This window comes from Oratosquilla oratoria, chromosome 17 (genome assembly GCF_046742065.1).
Source record: "Oratosquilla oratoria isolate Oo_2021 chromosome 17, ASM4674206v1, whole genome shotgun sequence".
Taxonomy (NCBI): domain Eukaryota; kingdom Metazoa; phylum Arthropoda; class Malacostraca; order Stomatopoda; family Squillidae; genus Oratosquilla; species Oratosquilla oratoria.
The window spans coordinates 27,716,093-27,738,002 of NC_134793.1; the positions used below are offsets into that span (position 1 = coordinate 27,716,093).

The 21,910-nt window shown below is 41.7% G+C and overlaps 1 protein-coding gene across 1 annotated transcript in view; it reads right to left on the bottom strand.

Moving 5' to 3' along the window:
* Positions 1–21,910, bottom strand: part of LOC143034556 (uncharacterized) — an 87,442-nt gene that overhangs the window by 49,430 nt on the left and 16,102 nt on the right. Inside the window, exon 5 of the mRNA XM_076200778.1 lies at positions 8,905–9,079. Coding sequence (XP_076056893.1) covers positions 8,905–9,079 — 175 coding nt within the window. The remainder of the gene's footprint in view (positions 1–8,904; positions 9,080–21,910) is intronic.

The window sequence follows — 21,910 nt, forward strand, 5'->3', positions numbered from 1 at the left end:
GCTGGGATAATACATACATATACCAAGGCTTTTTCCCCCTTACAAGGGAAGTAGCCAAAAAGGGAAAGGCATAAAATCATTCCCACCCATTCCATCCCTGAATAAACTCCACACACACACACACCCTCCCTCTTATCTGAGCACCTCCTGGATGACGGGTCATCCCTGCACCTTGTCCACTGCCCTGGGTCAGAAGCAGTGTCGCAAGACACAGCACATCCACAGCAAGGCTGCTTCATTAAATCGGCGACCCCCTCTCTCCGTCCCACCATTGCATAAAAGAGAGAACGGGGAGAAATCCCTTCGGGCTGCGTCAAATTTTGCTCACACATACTACCTCATGCATCACAACATCATCTATATACAACCATTCTCCATTTACCTGTCTTCTGTCCTCTCCCGTCCTTCCTCAACAGACATTCCCCTCTTCCCCAAAGCCCCCTTCACCCCATCCATCCACCTCATCTTAGGATGTCCCCTCATGTTCACTCCCTCCACATCTGCCTTCCATACCTCTTTTACTAGTCTTTCTTCACTCATTCTTTCCATGTGTCCAAACCATCCTAATATTCTTTCATCAACCCTATCTCCCAGCTCCTTTTCCACCCGTTCTCCTCCTCACCTCCTCATTTCTCACTCTATCTAGCTTAGTAACCCCTATCATACTTCTCAGACACCTCATCTCAAACACATTCAAACTCCTTCTCTTATGTTCCATGTTTCTGCCCCATACAGTGCTGTTGGCACAATCACTCCTTCATACAGTCTCCTCTTAGCATCCATTCCCAAATGTCTATTCCTCATTACACTCTTTAATCCACCAAGGCATTTACTCGCTTCTCTCAATCTACATTCTACCTCCACCTTCACTCCACCTTTTCCTGTCACATTTGCACCCAAGTATCTAAAACTATCCACTTCCTCCAGTCGCTCTCCCTTAATGCTCACTTCCAGTCTACTGCCACTTTCACCCCTTGTATATCTCATCACCTTACTTTTACCCACATTTATCTTTAGCTTTCTTCTATCACATACTCTCCCAAACTCTGCCACCAACTTCCTCAATCCCTCCTCCGATCCTGCCACAAGTGCAGTGTCGTCCGCAAACAACAGCTGGCTCACCTCCCACTTTTCTCCATTTTCTTTAACCATCTCCAATCCCTGACCCACTACCCTTGCATTTACCTCTCGCACCACCCCATCCATGTACAAGTTGAACAGCCAGGGTGACATAACGCATCCTTGACGAAGTCCCACCTTTACCACGAACCACTCACTCTCTCCATTTCCAATCCTGACACAAGCTCTACTACTCTCATAAAAACTCTTGACAGCTCCTAGAAGCTTTCCTCCTATCCCATATATCTGCATAACCTCCCACAGTGCTTTTCTGTCTACCCTGTCATAAGCCTTTTCCAGATCCATAAAAGCCCAAAAAACATCCTTCCCTTTTCCTATAGCTTTCTCACATATCTGTCTTACCACAAAGATCTGATCTACACAACCTCTACCTGTCCTAAATCCACACTGTTCCTCACCAGTTACTCCTTCTGTTCCTCTCCTAATCCTCTCAATCAAGATCCTCCCATAAGCCTTCCCAACTACACTTAACAAGCTAATCCCTCTCAAACTACTACATTCACACTTGTCCCCTTTTCCCTTGTAAAGTGGAACTATACAGGCACTCCTCCAGTCCTCCGGCACTCTACCCTCTCTCCAGCAAACATTAAATAACCTCACCAGGCAGTCCACCATCACTGTACCTCCCTTTTTCAGACATTCTGCATGGCATCCATCCAGACCAGGTGCCTTACCTGCTTTCATCATCTTAACAACTGCCTTCACCTCATCCTTCCTTATTTCTCCTCCATTCTCCTCACTCATCACTCTCATTTTCTTCGCATTTCCCACTGCAGCTATCTTTCCCTCCCTATCCTCCTTCACATTTAGCAACTCCCTAAAATATTCTGCCCATCTTCCCCTTACTGCCTTCTCCACCATTATCATCTCTCCATCTGCACCTTTTACCTTTTCTTCTCTACTTGATTCGCCTCCTCTTCCTCTCTTAATTTCTTTCTAGGATAATGCCCTGAGATAAACTTTGACCAGTCTCAGAGGCCAGATAGGAATGACAGAGCATATGTCACATTATTTGGTGATGACTGAAAAGGGGAGGAACAACAGCAGCTATGAACAGTGTGCACAGGGGAAGGTTGTCTCTCTCTTTCCTGAACTGGTTCCTGGTTTTTATGATAAAATGGTGAAATTAATTCTGCAGTAAGTACTAGGTAGGGCATCCTCCATTAACCTTTCCTCATCATGATTTGTCACATTTTTTCCTAATATTGTGATAGAAGGTTTATTATGAGAATGGACAAATGAAATAACAGAGGATTTTTTTTTTTGGGGGGGGGGGAGGGGCACAAAGGAAAAAGAAAATATACAGCTTGAAGTGGCAACTCTGCCGTGACAGATTTGAAAGTGCTCATAAGCTGATAGATGATCATGAGCATAAATAATACCATTATATATTTAATATATATATGTTTATAAGAATATACGTGCTTGTGTGCATATATATAAAGCTGGGTGAGTGTATATGTGAGTATATTTATCATACAAGTGAATGTTTCACGTAAAAAATAATATACATGAAAAATATTTATAAAATGCTTGCTGAATAGGTGTGGGAGGCTGATACAGACGCTCCTCAACTTACGTTTTAGTTACATTCCGAACGGCCGAACGTAAGTTGAAAATGAACGTAAGTTGTTACTGTACTATACATCCGTAAATTCTATTACCGTATCTTATAAAACACCCCTAAATAATTATACACATAACATTGTAAAATAATAACATTAATTTCAAATCAATTAAATTCAAGCAGCATAAATTGGGATGGTGGAGGAGGAGGGGGAGGAGGAGGAGGCAAGGCAAGTTCAGTTTGTCGTTTGTGCAATGTAAACAATGGACGCAGCGGCATGCGCAAGTATCGTTTGAGCTACGGAGAGCGCGCTAAACTAAAAAATTTACAATTTACAATTTACAATTTTTTTTTTACAGTCAGTTCAAACGTAATATCGAAAAAACGTAAAACGAATGAACGTAAGTAGAGGAGCGTCTGTATATGGATCTGCAGAATAGATTTCCACATAGGGGTCAAGGAGTTAAGGAGTCGGAGTCAGGAGTCGGAGTAATCAAAGGAGTCGGAGTCAGCATCCTAGGAATTCTAGGAGTTGGATTCGGAGTCGGACCTTATATCATCCGACTCCGCAACCCTGCTGTAAAGAGCAGTCAAGACTTTTTACGAGAGTAGTAGAGCTTGTGTTAGGATTAGAAATGGAGAGAGTGAATGGTTTGAGGTAAAGGCGAGACTTTGTCAGGGTTGTGTTATGTCACCTTGGCTGTTCAATTTATACATGGATGGGGTGGTGCAGGGGATGGAATGTGTGGGAGTGGTTTCTATGCCTTTTTCATTTTGGCTACCTCCTGTGTAAGGGGGAAAAGAGCCTTTGGTATATGTATGTATGCATATAGGTATTATTTTTCCTTCTAGTTCTATAGTAACCTTTATTGGGAAGTGGACCCTTTCCAAACAACATAAAATCTCTTCCATGAGTGACATATGGTCTGAATTGGTGGTTATGGCTAGTTGCCCGAGGAACACAGGTCTCCTACAAGAGAGCTGGGACAATGGATTAAATGATCCATTTGAAAATGCATTAATATAAAATTACCCTTCTCCCAACTCATTTTCCACCCCTGCTCTCCTCCTCATCTCCTCTTTCCTCACTCTATCCAGCCTAGTAACCCCTATCATACTTCTAGGGCATTTCAATTTGAACACATTTAAACTCTTCCTTTCTTATGTTCCATGTTTCTGCCCCATAGAATGCTGTAGGCACAATCATCCCCTCATACAATCTCCTCTTGCATACATACATACATATACCAAGGCTTTTTCCCCCTTCTAAGGGAGGTAGCCAAAAAGGGAAAGGCATAAAAACACTCCCACCCATTTCATCCCCAAATACACTCCACACCCCTCCCACCCTTCCTCTCATCTGAGCACCTCCTGGATGACGGGTCATCCCTGCACCCCGCCCACCGCCCTGGGTCAGAAGCAGTGTCGCAAGACACAGTACATCCACAGCAAGGCCGCTTCATTTAATCGGTGACCCCCCCTCTCCGTCCCCCTTTGCATATAAGGAGAGGACGGGGAGAAATCCCTTCGGGCTGCGTCAAAATTTACTCACACATACTACCCCACCCATACTACCCCACACATACTACCCCAACCCCCACCCCCCCCCATTCCTCCTCATGCAATCACAACATCATCCATATACAACCATTCTCCACTCACCTCTGTCTTCCGTCCTCTCCCTTCCTTCCTCAACAGACATTCCCCTCTTCCCCAAAGCCCCCTTCACCCCATCCATCCACCTCATCCTAGGACGTCCCCTCATGTTCACTCCCTCCACATCTGCCTTCCATACCTCTTTTACTAGTCTTTCTTCACTCATTCTTTCCATGTGTCCAAACCATCCTAATATTCTTTCATCAACCCTCTCTCCCAAATCCTTTTTCACCCCTGTTCTCCTCCTCACCTCCTCATTTCTCACTCTATCTAGCCTAGTAACCCCCGCCATACTTCTCAGACACCTCATCTCAAACACATTCAAACTCCTACTCTCTTCTTCTCTTATGTTCCACGTTTCTGCCCCATACAGTACTGTTGGCACAATCACTCCTTCATACAGTCTCCTCTTCGCATCCATTCCCAAATGTCTATTTCTCATTACACTCTTTAAACCACCAAGGCATTTACTCGCTTCTCTCAATCTACATTCTACCTCCACCTTCACTCCACCTTTTCCTGCTACACTTGCACCCAAGTATCTAAAACTATCCACTTCCTCCAGTCGCTCTCCCTTAATGTTCACTTCCAGTCTACTGCCACTTTCACCCCTTGTACATCTCATCACCTTACTTTTACCCACATTTATCTTTAGCTTTCTTCTATCACATACTCTCCCAAACTCTGCCACCAGCTTCCTCAATCCCTCCTCTGACCCTGCCACAAGCGCAGTGTCGTCCGCAAACAACAGCTGGCTCACCTCCCACTTTTCTCCATTTTCTTTAACCATCTCCAATCCCTGACTCACTACCCTAGCATTCACCTCTCGCACCACCCCATCCATGTATAAGTTGAACAGCCAGGGCGACATAACGCATCCTTGACGAAGTCCCACCTTTACTTCAAACCACTCACTCTCTCCATTTCCAATCCTAACACATGCTCTACTACTCACATAAAAACTCTTGACAGCTCCCAAAAGCTTTCCTCCTATCCCATAAATCTGCATAACCTCCCACAGTGCCTTTCTGTCTACCCTATCATAAGCCTTTTCCAGATCCATAAAAGCCAAAAAAACATCCTTCCCCTTTCCTATAGCTTTCTCACATATCTGTCTTACCACAAAGATCTGATCTACACAACCTCTACCAGTCCTAAAACCACACTGTTCCTCACCAATTACTCCTTCTGTTCCTCTCCTAATCCTCTCAATTAAGATTCTCCCATAAGCCTTCCCTACTACACTCAACAGGCTAATCCCTCTGAAATTACTACATTCACACTTGTCCCCTTTTCCCTTGTAAAGAGGAACTATACAGGCACTACTCCAGTCCTCCGGTACTCTACCCTCTCTCCAGCAAACATTAAATAATCTTGCCAACCAGTCCACCATCACTGAACCTCCCTTTTTCAGACATTCTGCATGACATCCATCCAGACCAGGTGCCTTACCTGCTTTCATCATCTTTACAACTGCCTTCACCTCATCCTTCCTTATTTCTCCTCCATTCTCCTCACTCATCACTCTCATTTTCTTCGTATTTCCCACTGCAGCTATCTTTCCTTCCCTATCCTCCTTCACATTCAGCAACTCCCTAAAATATTCTGCCCATCTTCCCCTCACTGCCATCTCTTCCATTATCAACTCTCCATCTGTACCTTTTACCTTTTTTTCCCTACTTGATTCGCCTCCTCTTCCTCTCTTAATTTCTTTCCAAAACATCTTTTTATTACTTTCAAAATTTTCTGTCATACTCCTACCCCATTTCACATCTGCTCTCCTCTTTGCCTCCTTTACCTTTTGCTTTACTTCTCTTTTCTTTTCTTTGTACCTCTCATATGACTCCCCTGTCCTCTTTTGTAACCAATCTGTGAATGCTCGCTTCTTCTCTTCTACAACCTTCTTTGTTTCCTCATCCCACCATTCACTACCCTTTCTTCTATTTCCCCCTGTCCTTCTTGTTCCACACACCATCCTTGCACACTTTAAGACTCCCTCCTTGAACCATCCCCATTCCTCCTCCACACCCATCTCTGCTCTATCCTTTACTCCCTCCCACTCCTCCTTCAGCTTCTTTTCGTACTCCTTCTCCTTTTCCTTTTCATTCAAGGAGTTCACTCTAAGAACCTCCCTACCTTTTGTCCCTTTCCTCCTTCTCCATCTATCCTCCACTCTCAACTTACCTTCCACCAAAAAATGATCTGATATTCCCCCACCCTCTCCCCTTAGCACATGTACATCCTTAACTCTTCCAATCATAATCCTATTTACCACTACATAATCCATTAAAGCTCTATCTACCACCCTTCCCTCCACCACCCTCTCCCATGTGTACTTATGCTTGACTTTCTTCCGAAACACTGTATTTGCTATCATCAACTCTCTTTCTAGACACATTTCCACCATCAACTCTCCACTACGATTCTTTCCTGGAACTCCACACTTCCCAACCACTCCATCGATTGGACCATTTCCCACTCTAGCATTAAGGTCTCCCAGTACTATTACATTGACATTTCTTCCTAAACCCTCTATGCACTCATTGCATACATTCCCAAATGTCTATTCTCATCACACTTTTTAATCCACCTTGGCATTTACTTGCTTCTTTCAATCTGCATGCTACCTCCACCTCCACTCCTCCCTTCCCACTGCATTCGCCCCCAACTTCCTCCTTTTGCACACCTTCCCAAACTCCATCACTAACTTAATCCCTTCTCTGATCCTGCTACAAGTGGTGTCATCAGTAAACAACTGGCTTATCTCCCATTTTTCGTGTCATCAGTAAACAACTGGCTTATCTCCCATTTTTCTTTAACCATCTCCAATTCCCAGCCCATTACCTTTCCATTTACCTCTCACACCACCCCATCCATGTATAAATTGAACAGCCATGGTGACATGACACATCCCTGGCGAAGTCCCACCTTTACCTCAAACCACTCACTCTCTCCATTTCTAATTCTAACACAGACCCTACTACTCTCATACAAACTCTTGACTGCTCTTAACAGCTTTCCTCCTATCCCATATATCTGCAATACCTCCCACAGTGCCTTCCTGTATATCCTGTCCCAAAGGGATTTCTTCTCATCTTCTCTTTTTCTGCATGAGAGGATGGACAGGGGGGGGTAGTCATTGATTAAATGAAGCGGCCTAGGTGTGGATGTGCAGTCTTGCTGCATTACTTCTGACCCAGGGGAGCGGGTGAGATGCAGGGATGACTCATCCTTCAGGAGGAGCCAAGAAAAGAGGGAGGGAGAGGTGGTAAATGGGAGTGGAGTATGTGGGAATGAAATGGGTGGGAGTGGATTTATGCCTTTGACTTTGGCTACCTCCCTTGTACGGGGAAAAAGGCCTTATTGTATGTATGTATAAAGGCCCAAAAAACATCCAACCTTTTCCTAAAGCTTTGTCATACATCTGCCTTACCACAAAATTCTGATCAGTACACCTCCTACCTGTCCTAAACCCACACTGTTTCTCACTAATTATTCCATCTGTTTCTTTCATAATCCTCTCAATCTAAACCCTCCCAAAAAACTTCCCAACTACACTCAACAAAGTGATCTCTCTGAAACTACTACTCACACTTGTCCCCTTTTCCCTTGTAAAGTGGAACTCTACAGGCACTCGTCCAGTCCTCCAGCACTCTACCCTCTTTTAGACAAACATTAAACCTCACCAGCCAGTCCATATCACCATAACTCCCTTTATTTCAGCACTCCACATAACACCCATCAAACCTGGGTGTCTTACCTCCTATCATCATTTTAATAACTGCTTTTACCTAATATTTTCTTATTTCTCCTCCATTTTCCTTATTCATCACTGTGTTTTTCTTAGTGCCACCCACTGAAACCACCTTTCCCTTCCTATCCTCCTTCACATTTAACAACTTCCTAAAATACTGTGCCCCCATCTTCCTTTTACTGCTGTCTCTTTTATTATCATGGTTTGGACACATGGAAAGAATGAGTGAAGAAAAAATGGTAAAAGAAATGTGGAAGGTAGAGATGGAGTGAACATGAGGGGTAATCAAGGATGAGATGGATGGATAGGGTAAAAGGGGCATTGGGAAAAAGAGATGCTGGGAAAAAGGGGGATGTACTGAGGAAGGGAGAAGACAGAAGATAGGGATGAGTGAAGAATGGTTGCGTATGGATGACGCTGTGATACATAGGAGGGAGTGGGTGGAGGTTACGGATTTGTGTGAATAATAATTTGATGCAGCCCTAAGAGAATTCTCCCAGTCTTCCCTTTTTATGCATGAGGGGATGGAGGGTGGGAGAGGGGTCACCAATTAAATGAAGCAGCCTTTCTATGGATATGCTGTCTTGCTGCATTGCTCCTGACCCACGGCAGTGGATGAGATGCAGGGATGATCCATCATCCAGGAGGAGCCAAGAAAAAAGGGAGGGAAGGATGGTGAACAGGACTGGAGTACGTGGATTTATGCCTGACTACCACCTTTGTATGGGGGAAAAAGCCCTTGGTATGTGTATGTACATATATAGTCACGAACAACTGAACAATTTACCTTTAGCTTCACTGGGGACCATGCACCCATGGTGGATCTGAAGTTCTCTATGGATTTTTCAAACACAATAAGCTGCTCTTCCTCTTCCACACTACTGGAAAAGCTTGGCATCTCTACATCTTCCAGGATACCATGGGAAAAGTCCCCTCTAACTCTATTGCTGCTGTTCCTGCTGCTGTGGTAGTAATGGTTATCCTTCATTAATGAAGTAATATGCATTGATTCAGTAAAATAAGGTGTACAGACCTTTTTGCTCATACATAGTTGTCCAAATAACAGCACACCCATCAGCAGTGATATATCAATAATGAAATGGTCATTTACAGGTCACATCATTTTTGCATATACAATACTTATGTACAAGTCTAAATGCTGAATATTTTTTCAAAGCCAAAATTATGAGGTCAACTGATAAACTAATGTTTGGGAGATAAGCCAGTTGTTTGCAAACAACACTGCACCTGTAACAGGATCAGAGGATGGATTGAGGAAGCTAGTGACAGAGTTTGGGAAGGTGTGAAGAAGGAAGTTGAAGATAAATGTGGGTAAAAGTAAGATGATATATATACAAGGTGAGAATGTGGCAGCAAATTGGAAATGAGTATTAAGGGAGAGAGACTGGAGGAAGTGGATAGTTTTAGATTCTTGGGTGTGAATGTGGTGGGAAAGGGAGTAGAGGTGGAGCTAGAATGTAGATTGAAACAAGTAAATGCCTTGGGGGATTAAAAAGTGAAATGAGAAAATGGACATTTGGGAATGGATGCTAAGAGGAAATTGTATGAAGGAATGATTGTGCTGACAGCACTGTATTGGGCAGAAACATGGAACATAAAAGAGGAAGAGAGGAGGAGTTTGAATGCGTTTGAGATGAGGTGCCTGAGAAGTATGATAGGGGTTACTAGGCTGAATAGAGTGAGAAATAAGGAGGTGAGGAGGACAATGGGGTGGAAAGGGAGTTGGGAGATAGGGTTGATGAAAGAGTATTGAGATGGTTTGGACACATGGAAAGAATGAGTGAAGAAATTTTAGTGAAAGAGGTGTGGAAGGAAGAGGTGGTAGGAGTGAACATAAGGGGGCGATCAAAGATGAGGTGGATGCATGGGGTAAAAGGTACATTGGGAAAGGGGGGAATGTCTGTTGAGGAAGGAAGAGAGAAGACAAGATAGGGGTGAGTAGAGAATGGTTGTGTATACATAATGCTGTAATGCATGGAGGGGAATGAGGTGAGGGAGTATGTGTGTATGATATTTTGACACAGCCTGAAGAGATTTCTCCCTACTTTCTCTTTTTCTGCATGAAGGGATGGAGGGGGGAGGGGGTCGCTGAATAAATGAAGTGGCCTTGCTGTGGATGTGTTGTGTCTTGCTACACTGCTCATGACCCAGGGAAGTGGGCGAGATACAGGGATGACCATCATCCAAAAGGAGCCAAGATAAGAGGGAGGGATGGGGTGAATGGGAGTGGAGTATGTGGGGATGGAACGGGTGGGAGTGGATTTTATACCTTTGTGTTTTGGTTACCTCCCTTGTAAGGGGGAAATAGCCATTGGTATAAGTATATGTGTGTGTGTTTGTGTATTTACCTAGTTGTATTTTACGGGAAGGGGAGCTATGCTCGTGGGGTCCCGTCTTCATATCTCATTTTATCTAAACTATTTTTAAATTCATGTATTGTTTTTGCACACACCACTTTCTCATCTAACTTGTTCCAACTGTTTATTACTCTGTGAGGAAAGCTGTTCTTTTTCAAGTCTCTTCTATAGCTGTCTTTTTTTCTTTTCTTTCCGTGTCCTCTTGTATTTCTGTCATCCCATTTTATCAGATTCTCTCTATCAGTAATTTCTATGCCTTTCATGATTCTGTAAATAGCTATCAAATCTCCTCTCTCTCTTCTTTGCTCTAGTGTCTGTAGTTCAAGTTTTTCTAGTCTCTCTTCATATGATAGTTTTGAGAGTGTTGGTGCCCATTTTGTAATTGCTCTTTGTATTCTTTCAAGTTTTTTTAGACATTTTTTTGTACTTGGTGACCATATCGTTGCTGCATATTCCAATCTTGGTCTTATGAGGGTGATTAGAATTTTCTTCACCATTTCTTCATCCAGGTATGTAAATGCAACTTTGATTGTTCTTATTAAATTATAAGTTTCTCCAAAAATCTTATTTATATGTTTCTCAGGTCCTTCTCATTTTCTACTTTTTTATTCCTTCTTCTCCCAATTTATATGCTCCTGTTATTCTGTTTTTGCTTTTTCCAAATTCCATTATACTACACTTTTTTGTATTGAACTCCATCTCCCACTTCCTACTCCATTCCTGTACTTTATTTAGATCTCTCTGTAGTGATTCACAATCTTCTGTTTTCACTCTTTTTAGTAGTTTTGCATCATCTGCAAAGATGCTCATATAGCTTTCAATTCCTTCATCCATATCATTAATACATATAGCAAACATTATTGGGGCCATTACTGTTCCCTGCGGAACACCACTTATTACTTTATCCCATTTTGAGTGCTGGTCTCTTATCACTACTCTCATTTTTCTTTCTTGCAAAAAGTCTTCCATCCAATTTAGTAGTTTTCCTTGTATTCCTCCTTCAGTTTCTAATTTCTTAAGCAACTTTTTATGTGGTACTTTGTCAAACGCTTTCTTTAGGTCTAGAAATGCACAGTCCGCCCATCCATCTCTTTCTTGTATTATATCTATTAGCCTTGAATAGAAACATATTAAATTGGTGACGCATGATCGTCCTTGTCTGAATCCAAATTGCCTTGGATTTAACACTTTGTTTTTTCTAAATATTTTACCCATCTACTTTTGATAATTCTTTCACAAATTTTTGCTATTGTACTTGTTAGAGAGACTGGTCTATAGTTTGTAGGTTCTTCTTTATTTCCTCCTTTATATATAGGTACTATATTTGCTTTTTTCCAATCTTCTGGAACTTTTCCTTCTTTCAAGGAACTGTTTAGTATGCTATGTATTTTGTCTGTCAGTTCATTCCTGCATTCTTTCAGAATCCAGTTTGCTATTTCATCTGGTCCATGCGATTTTCTGACATCAAGATTACTCAAGTGTGTTAATATTTCATTCTTTGTTACTTCTATTTCTTCCATAGGGGGGACTTTCTCTTTCCATTCAATCTCTTCAGGTTGTATGTTCTCCCTTGTAAACACTGATTTAAAATGTTTGTTCATAATTTCCGCCATTTCCATTTTCTCAGTGTATTCAACTCCCTCTTGTCTTAATTTCTCCAAGTCTTGTTTGTTTTTCAGTTTATTGTTTACAAATCTGTAGAATAGTTTTGGTTGATCTTTACACTTTTCTATGACATCTTTTTCATATTCTCTCTTTTCCTCTCTGCACGTTTGTACATATTCATTTCTATAACCGGTATATATTTTCCATTTTTCAGGTCTTCTGTCTTTTTTCCATCTGGTCCAGGCTTTGTCTCTTTTGTCTTTTAACTCCCTACAACTTTTGTTGTACCAGCACTTTACATATTCTTTTTCTTGTTTTTGTCTTGGGACATACTTTTCCACTCCTTTTTTGTAAATTTTTGTCAAAATATTCCATTTCTCTTCCACTGTTGTTTCTTCTTTGTATATTTCTTCCCAGTTTTCTTGTTGAAAGAATTCTCTTATTTTATCAAAGTTTGTTTTTTCATACATCATTCTTCCTTTTCTATATTGCTCATTTCTTTTCATATATTTTTCTTCATTAAGTTCCAGTTCAATCAATATGTGGTCACTTTTACTTATTGGCGTTTTATATTCAATCTTGTCCACTATTCTAGGTTCAGATGTAATTATTAAGTCTAGTCTCGATGGCTCTTCTTCATTTCTATACCTAGTGTTCTCCTGTATCCATTGTGTCATTGTATGGTCAGTAATCATCTCAAATAGAGCGTTTCCCCATAAGCCATCTCCACCCTTTACTATCATTTCTTCCCAGCAGATTTCTTTGCAATTAAATGAGAGTAGTGATAAGAAACCAGCACTCAAAATAGGATGAAGTAATAAGTGGTGTTCCTCAGGGTACAGTTATGGCACCAATAATGTTTGCTTTATATTTTAATGATATGGATTAAGGTATTGATAGCTATTTGAGCTTCTTTGCAGATGATGCTAAACTTCTGAAAAGAGTGAAAACTGAAGATTGTGAATCAGTACAGAGAGATCTAAATAAAGTACAGGAATGGAGTAGGAAGTGGGAGATGGAGTTCAATACAAAGAAGTGTAGTATAATGGAATTTGGAAAAAGCAAAAACAGAATAACAGGAGCATATAAAATGGGAGAAGAAGAAATAAAAAAAAGTAGAAAATGAGAAGGACCTGGGAGTCATTGTTATGAATAATATGTCACCTGAGAAACATATAAATAAGATTTTTGGAGAAACTTATAATTTAATAAGAACAATCAAAGTTGCATTTACATACCTGGATGAAGAAATGGTGAAGAAAATACAACTAGGTAAATACACATACAAAACCAAAATGTCATAGCATACATACATATACCAAGGTTTTTTCCCCTTACAAGGGAGGTAGCCAAAAAGAAAAAGGCACAAAATCATTCCCACCCATTCTATCCCTAAATACACTCCACTCCCCTCCACCCTCCCTCTTATCTTAGCACCTCCTGGATGATGGGTCATCCCTGTACCCTGTCTACTACCCTGGGTCAGAGGCAGTGTCGCAAGGCACAGCACATCCACAGCAAAGCTGCTTCATTAAATCAGCGACCCCCACTCTCCGTCCCCCCATGCAGAAAAGGAGACAACGGGGAGAAATTTCTTCGGGCTGCGTCAAATTTTGTAAAATGTTTAAATATAACCCATTGTCGGAGAAACAAAGCAAAAGAAACAGACGATCTGTATATTTTGACCACAACTGTGGTCCTCTTCAGAGGAAATATACAGATCATCTGTTTCTTTTGCTTTGTTTCTCTGACAATGGGTTATATTTAAACATTGTGTATATATATATATGGGGGGACAGAGAGGGGGCGATTGCCAATTTAATGAAGCGGACTTGCTGTGGATGTGCTGTGTCTTGCGACACTGCTTCTGACCCAGGGCAGTGGATAAGGTGCAGGGATGACCTGTCATCCAGGAGGTGCTAAGATAAGAGGGAGGGTGGAGGGGTGTATTCAGGGATGGAATGGGTGGGAATGATTTTATGCCTTTTCCTTTTTGGCTACCTCCCTTGTAAGGGGGAAAAACCCTAGGTATATGTATATGTATATATATATATATATATATATATATATATGTATATATATATATATATGTATATATATATATATATATATATATATGAGTGGGAATTGTGGTGAGGTAAACACCAAAAAAAAAAAAAAAAATGTAGTAGTTTTATTACTAATGTTTCATCCTTATGAGGACTTCCTCAGTGTATACACTAAGAAAAATATTCACAATTCATATACTTTACTTTCCTTAGCCCATTCCTCCCTTATCTGTGTCCTTCCTTCGCTCCACTTCACCTCAAAGTTGCTAAACTTGGATAATCTAATAAATCCTTCTCTATGTTTATTGCAAGAAATAGTTCAATAACAGATGCAGAAGGCCATAGATGCAGTTATTAGGATAATTAACCAAAAAGAAATTCTAGTAATAGATACAATAGACAAAAAAATATGTATAGTAAATTATGGTCTATGGGAAAAAACAACCAAAATTGGTTCCTGAGAGAGAGAGAGAGAGAGAGAGAGAGAGAGAGAGAGAGAAAAGGACAAAGAGTTGGCAAAAAGTGTTCTAAAAGTAGTACAGGATAATGAGCAAGAAAAAGATAAGGAAGTGGATGAAGTGCACAGACTGAGTATGTAGAGGGAGAAGGAAAAAGTCAACAACTAAAGATTAAATTAAGGTTACAAATGGCATACATACATATACCAAGGCTTTTTCCCCCTTATAAGGGAGGTAGCCAAAAAGGAAAAGGCATAAAATCATTCCCGCCCATTCCATCCCTGAATACACTCCACACACCCCCACCCTCCCTCTTATCTTAGCACCTCCTGGATGACGGGTCATCCCTGCACCTTGTCTACTGCCCTGGGTCAGAAACAGTGTCGCAAGACACAGCACATCCACAGCATAGGCCGCTTCATTAAATCGGCGATCCCCACTCTCCATCCCCCCCTGCATAAAAGGAGAAGACAGGGAGAAATCCCTTCGGGCTGCGTCAAATTTTGCTCACACATACTACCTCACCCCCTCATGCATCACAACATCATCCATATGCAACCATTCTCCATTCACCTCTGTCTTCTGTCCTCTCCCATCCTTCCTCAACAGACATTCCCCTCTTCCCCAAAGCCCCCAAATGGCAGTGGAGGAAAACTTAGCAAGAACTGGAGAATTAGTAATTAGTAAGAAGCAAACACTATAAAAATATATGGTCAAAAAAGACATATGAATGACATGAAAAGAGAAAGAATTAGGACAAGAAACAAAGCTAAATAAAAGAGAAGAAACCAAAGACCAAGATAACACAGCTCTATTGGAGTGTTAGATATGAGACTGAGAAAATGGTATACTGAAGAAAGAAAAATCTAAATGAAAGGTTCAGAGAATGAGATGGAGGTAATGGAAAATTAAAATGGGCTTAAAGTATCCCCCCATTATTCGCGGGGGTTACGCTCCTTCCCCTCCTGTGAATCCCGAAAATCTGCGAATTATTGATGCACTTTTAAAACGCCTATGTATGATATTATATATGCTAAAATATGCTTCTCAAACACATTCTAAAGACAGACTTACTCATTAATACAGTAAAATGTAGTAATATGTAGTAATGATAAATTAAAAAAGGTAATAATGTAGTATATGGACATAGTAATAATAAATTAAAAAATTTATACTGTATCATCTCTCTTTTCCATTTTTTTTTTTATATTTACTGACATTATTTTAAAGTTATTTACCAGTTATACTGTATCATATCTCTTTTCCATTTTTTTTTATATTTACCGACATTGGAGAGATGGAGAGATGATAATTGAAAAGAGGGCAGTAAAGGGAAGATGGGCAGAATATTTTAGGGAGTTGCTTAATGTGAAGGAGGATAGGGAGGGAAAGATAGCTGCAGTGGGAAATGCTAAGAAAATGAGAGGGATGAGTGACGGAAATGGAGGAGAAATAAGGAAGAAGGATGAAGTGAAGGCAGTTATTAAGATGATGAAAGCAGGTAAGGCACCTGGTCTGGATGGATGCCATGCAGAATGTCTGAATAAGGGAGGTACAGTGATGGTGGACTGCCTGGTGAGGTTATTTAATGTTTGCTGGAGAGAGGGTAGAGTGCTGGAGGACTGGAGGAGTGCCTGTATAGTTTCTCTTTACAAGAGAAAAGGGGACAAGTGTGAATGTAGTAGTTTCAGAGGGATTAGCTTGTTAAGTGTAGTTGGGAAAGCTTATGGGAGGATCTTGATTGAAAGGATTAGGAGAGGAATAGAGGGAGTAATTGGTGAGGAACAGTGTGGATTTAGGACAGGTAGAGGTTGTGTAGATCAGATGTTTGTGGTAAGACAGATATGTGAGAAAGCTATAGGAAAGGGGAAGGATGTTTTTTGGGCTTTTATGGATCTGGAAAAGGCTTATGATAGGGTAGACAGAAAGGCACTGTGGGAGGTTATGCAGATATACGGGATAGGAGGAAAGCTTCTAGGAGCTGTCAAAGAGTTTTTATGAGAGTAGTAGAGCTTGTGTCAGGATTAGAAATGGAGAGAGTGAGTGGTTCGAGGTAAAGGTGGGACTTCGTCAAGGATGCGTTATATCGCCCTGGCTGTTCAGTTTATACATGGATGGGATGGTGCAAGGGTCGTGGGTCAGGGATTGGATATGGTTAAAGAAAGTGGAGATAAGCCAGCTGCTTGCGGACGACACTGCACTTGTAGCAGGATCAAAGGAGGGATTGAGGAAATTGGTGGCAGAGTTTGGGAGAGTATGTGATAGAAGAAAGCTAAAGATAAATGTGGGTAAAAGTAAGGTGATGAGATGTACAAGGGGTGAAAGTAGCAGTAGACTGGAAGTGAGCATTAAGGGAGAGCGACTGGAGAAAGTGGATAGTTTTAGATACTTGGGTGCAAATGTGGCAGGAAAAGGTGGAGTGAAGGTGGAGGTAGAATGTAGATTGAGAGAAGCAAGTAAATGCCTTGGTGGATTAAAGAGTGTAATGAGGAATAGGCATTTGGGAATGGATGCTAAGAGGAGACTATGAAGGAGTGATTGTGCCAACAGCACTGTATGGGGCAGAAACATGGAACATAAGAGAGGAAGAGAGGAGTTTGAATGTGTTTGAGATGAGGTGTCTGAGAAGTATGATGGGGGTTACTAGGCTAGATAGAGTGAGAAATGAGGAGGTGAGGAGGAGAACAGGGGTATAAAGGGAGTTGGGAGGTTGGGTTGATGAAAGAATATTAGGATGGTTTGGACACATGGAAAGAATGAGTGAAGAAAGACTAGTAAAAGAGGTGTGGAAGGCAGATGTGGAGGGAGTGAACATGAGGGGACGTCCTAGGATGAGGTGGATGGATGGGGTGAGGGGGGCTTTGGGAAAGAGGGGAAGTCTGTTGAGGATGGATGGGAGAGGACAGAAGACAGCGGTGAATGGAGAATGGTTGTATGTGGATGATGTTGTGATGCATGAGGCGGAATGGGCGGGGGGATGGGGGGTGAGATAGTATGTGTGAGCAAAATTTGACGCAGCCTGAAGGAATTTCTGTCTTCTTTTATGCAATGGGGGGACGGAGAGGGGGTCGCCGATTTAATGAAGCAGCCTTGCTGTGGATGTGCTGTGTCTTGCGACACTGCTTCTGACCCAGGGCAGCGGACAAGGTGCAGGGATGACCCATCATCCAGGTGCTAAGATAAGAGGGAGGGTGGAGGGGTGTGGAGTGTATTCAGGGATGGAATGGGTGGGAATGATTTTATGCCTTTTCCTTTTTGGCTACCTCCCTTGTAAGGGGGAAAAAGCCTTGGTATATATATATATGTGCTGACATTGCTATTTTCAAATTATTTACCAGTTATTCTGTATCATCTCTCTTTTCTAATTTCTTATTTTACATTAACTGACATTGTTATTTTAAAATTATTTACCAGTTAGGGCAAATGTGAGCATTTTTCTGCTACAAAAATTGACTAAGAAATTCACGAAATTGCCGAAATTATGAAAAAAACTTTGAGAGCAAAATCAACGAGTATGCAGGGCCGCAAACAGTGAATCGCAAATGAGTGAGGGTATACTGTATACTAACATAAATGGATTGATCTCAGGATTGAAGGAACTTAACAATTACCTGTCAGAAGCAAAACCAGACGTAATGAGAATTGTGGAGACAAAATTAAGGGGTCCACTAGTACCAGTGTTGGACATGGATTATAATCACTGGCTTGGAAATAGGGAGGAGAAAAAGTGGAGTCATTCAAGTTCTGTGGTTAAGAAAAACTTAAATGTGACAAATATTACATATGGAGAGAACAGGGTAGAGATGATCACAATAAGAGTTGAAGACAACATGAAAAACAGAAAGTCTGCACTGATTTATGTGCTCCCGAAAATGGGATCTTGGAGAAAGATTACTTCAAAATGTTAGATATGATATCTTCATTAAATGAGATGCTGAAGGATGGAGGTAATGCAGTACTCATGGGTGATTGTAATTGCAAAGAAATATGTTGGGAAGAGATGACAGTAAAAGGTGGAGAGGATCAATGGGGAAATATATTACTCAACATGACTATAGAACATACAATGACACAATGGGTATAGGAAAACACTAGATTTAGAAGTAATGAAAAACCATCGTATTATATATTCAATGTAGGAATACCAGTAAATGCATAGTTGGAAGTGTGTGTGTGTACATATGTAACTTGTTCTAGAAGCTCAAGGAAGAAATATTAAATTGTCATTTCTGTTTACATAATCTATCATTTCTATTATTGTAATGCAAAAGTCGAATGAATGTAAAATAGATTATATTATTAACTTAATTAACGTATTATTTTGAGTGTCCGTTATTTTCTGTGTGGAAGGGAATGAAACCAAATTGAGAAATGGGAACCATAGGACATGCTCACAGAAGGACGCAGACAACCAGGACGCATCAGTGAGTTGTGAGCAAGCACAGAGAGTGAAAGGGTATTCAAGTGAGTGGCTAAGTGGATAAAGTGGTGTACATATAGTGATTCAATAAAACTGTGACCCGGAACTCATCTTTTGTTATGACCTATGTTGACAAACAACATATGGTGTACAGCTGTGGGATGTTATTCTTACCCACCCAAATTCAAATCTACGCATACTCGTCAATGCTAATTCAACACTGTGTCCAATGCATTCTGATGATGATCTGCTTCCCCTTTACGGAAATTTTCCTGGCTTCCGTTCTCAGTGACAAATTTCACCTGCTACAATGTTATCTCCATCTCAACAGTACTGCCTATGAGATCTTCTCTAGGGTCACCTTCCCCTCCACAACCACATTCACCAGGAGTGAAGTGTGCACCACGCATTATCCATTTCCTGTTTGTCTCCTCCACCAGCCCTAACTCCATTTCGCTCCCTTCGCATACCAATAACATGAAGTTGCCTGTCCATCATCTCTCACTGTGGGTCAACTCAAATCCCACCATACGTCTTCATGTCCCTGGTTCTGGACGCTATCAGCCAGATCCACCTCTACTACCCCAACCACCATCTTGACATGGACTGCCTCTTCTGCTCTACCACTCTCCTATCTTCGCGGAGCTCTGAACATCTCATTCGGTCTTCCTTCAGCGCTGTCTACGCCGAGCAATGTAACTCCTCTTCTCCCCAACCACCATCACCTAGTCAGCGTGTAGCCGCCATCATCATCGTTCTCCGAGACCACCCCTTCTTGCACTCATCGTGTTCTGCAGTTTCACCAAGCGTTCGTCTTTCCCGCTCCCCGGAGTTTCCTCGGTTCCATGAGATTGCCTTCCTTCAAGATTGACGTTCTGTGATATGAACTTGACTTTAGTGGTGCTTGTGAGATCATGATATTGTGATTACAACAGATACATATCCCATATTTCCAAGTGTTTTATATATATTATAATTACATGTAAAATTAAGATTGTACCTCCTCTCTCTATCTTTACTAATTCCTTCCACTGTTTGCAGCCAAGACATATGTGTTTCCATCCTTCCCCTTCGATACTACCTGCTTCTTATCACTTCTTCCTAGTATTTCTAAGGTAAGTGGAAAACTCTTTGGCACTACATACCCTTCCCGCATGACAAAATTTCCTCGCTCTCCCTAGTCCCAATTACCCTCCCCCTTCATCCCCAGAGTTCCTACCTCCACTCCCTTCATCCCCAGAGCCCCTACCTCCACTCCCTTCATCCCCAGTGTCACAAACACCACCTTTGAGTCCTACTACCATGGCTTCCTCGTCCACCCAATCTCCCATTCCACAACTAATAACTATAGTACATGAAACTGTTGACATTCCCAAGTTTACAGGAGACAATATTCCCATCCACACCTTTCTTGTAAATGTCAATATGGCTATCAACCACTTCACTCCGGGCCAAAATCTTGCGGGCAGCATTAGCTGCCAGACATATGATGTTGAGTCATAATACTTGCATTATAAAAAATAAAGTCACGGCTGTATCAATCGTTCTCTCTTTCACCCGTGAATTTTGATAACCATAGAAAATGTGATGAAGCCAGTTAACAGAGTATGGGGGTCACGCAGGTACAACTACAATAAATATAATCAAGACGCCAACGTTGGCATCCTCGCATACCACTTGCTCCTCATGACGCCTACGTAGGCGTCACCGTATGGAAGGGGTTAACCGCAGAAAATGTGCAACGGATCAGAAGATAGCAGTTCTCCACAGCTTTGTTGACCTTACCTCTAATGCTTATGACCTTTCCGATGCATTCACAGACTGCACTCAGTATGATGACTATGTTAAACAATTCAAACGTACCTTTGGAGAACACAACACCCTAGGTTCCCTCACTCCTCTTTATAACCTTGCTCTCAACACCAACTCTCCCCCTATGTTAGAAAAGAGAGCATTAAAACTCACATCTGACCTTAAGTCTGAACTGAAATCAGCCCTCACAGCTTCCGACTGGCTTGAAGCTGGTGACAAAATCTCCCTTGCCAATGTTGTTTCCCTCATTTCCTACTTATTGATTTCTTTCTCTTCTCCATCCGGACACCTTAGCCACAACTTTGTCCATCCAGTGCACTCCAGGTATGACCTTAACAGATTTTGCTCATAAAATTCATGATTCATCCAAGACACTGAATGACATTGTTGCCCAGCCAGTCCCTGTCACCAAACCTACATTCCCTATTGCTCATATTTCCAGATCTTCATCTTGTCATAAATACACTTCTCGTCCCAGATCCAACTCCCATCCTAGACACAGATCATCCTACCGTAGCACTGTCATCTGCTACTTCTGTCAGACACCTGGGCACTATGCCAACCATTGTGCTCTTCGCCTTGACACTCCTCCCGATAAACAATGCCCTATTCATGGCCTTTGTTTTCACACTGCTGCTGAGTGTCGTGTTTTGAACTCCACCCATTCTAATAATACCTTCCCTCTCCGTCAGACTTCCCCTTCTTCTTCCCCTAAATGACTATCTGCCTCTGTTTCTCTCAGGACTCCCCCTCCTAGCATTCGTGTCCCATCCCCACCACCTGCCCCCATGTCCCTTCCCATTTGTACTCTTTCTAACTTTAACAAATAGCCACATGCTCTTTCCATTCTTGCTACTGTACATAACATCCCTATATCTCTCTTCATAGATACTGGATCCCCTGTAAATATTATATCTTTTTCCACCTTCCTCAAACTCCGCTCCTCCTATAGCGTGTCACATTCTTGGAACCCTCCGACTTACAACTTACTAACGTAGATGGTGTTCCATTTCCAGTTCTAAGATACATCTTCCAATCAGTCTCACTACTCAAAGTCCTGAGATTCAAACTC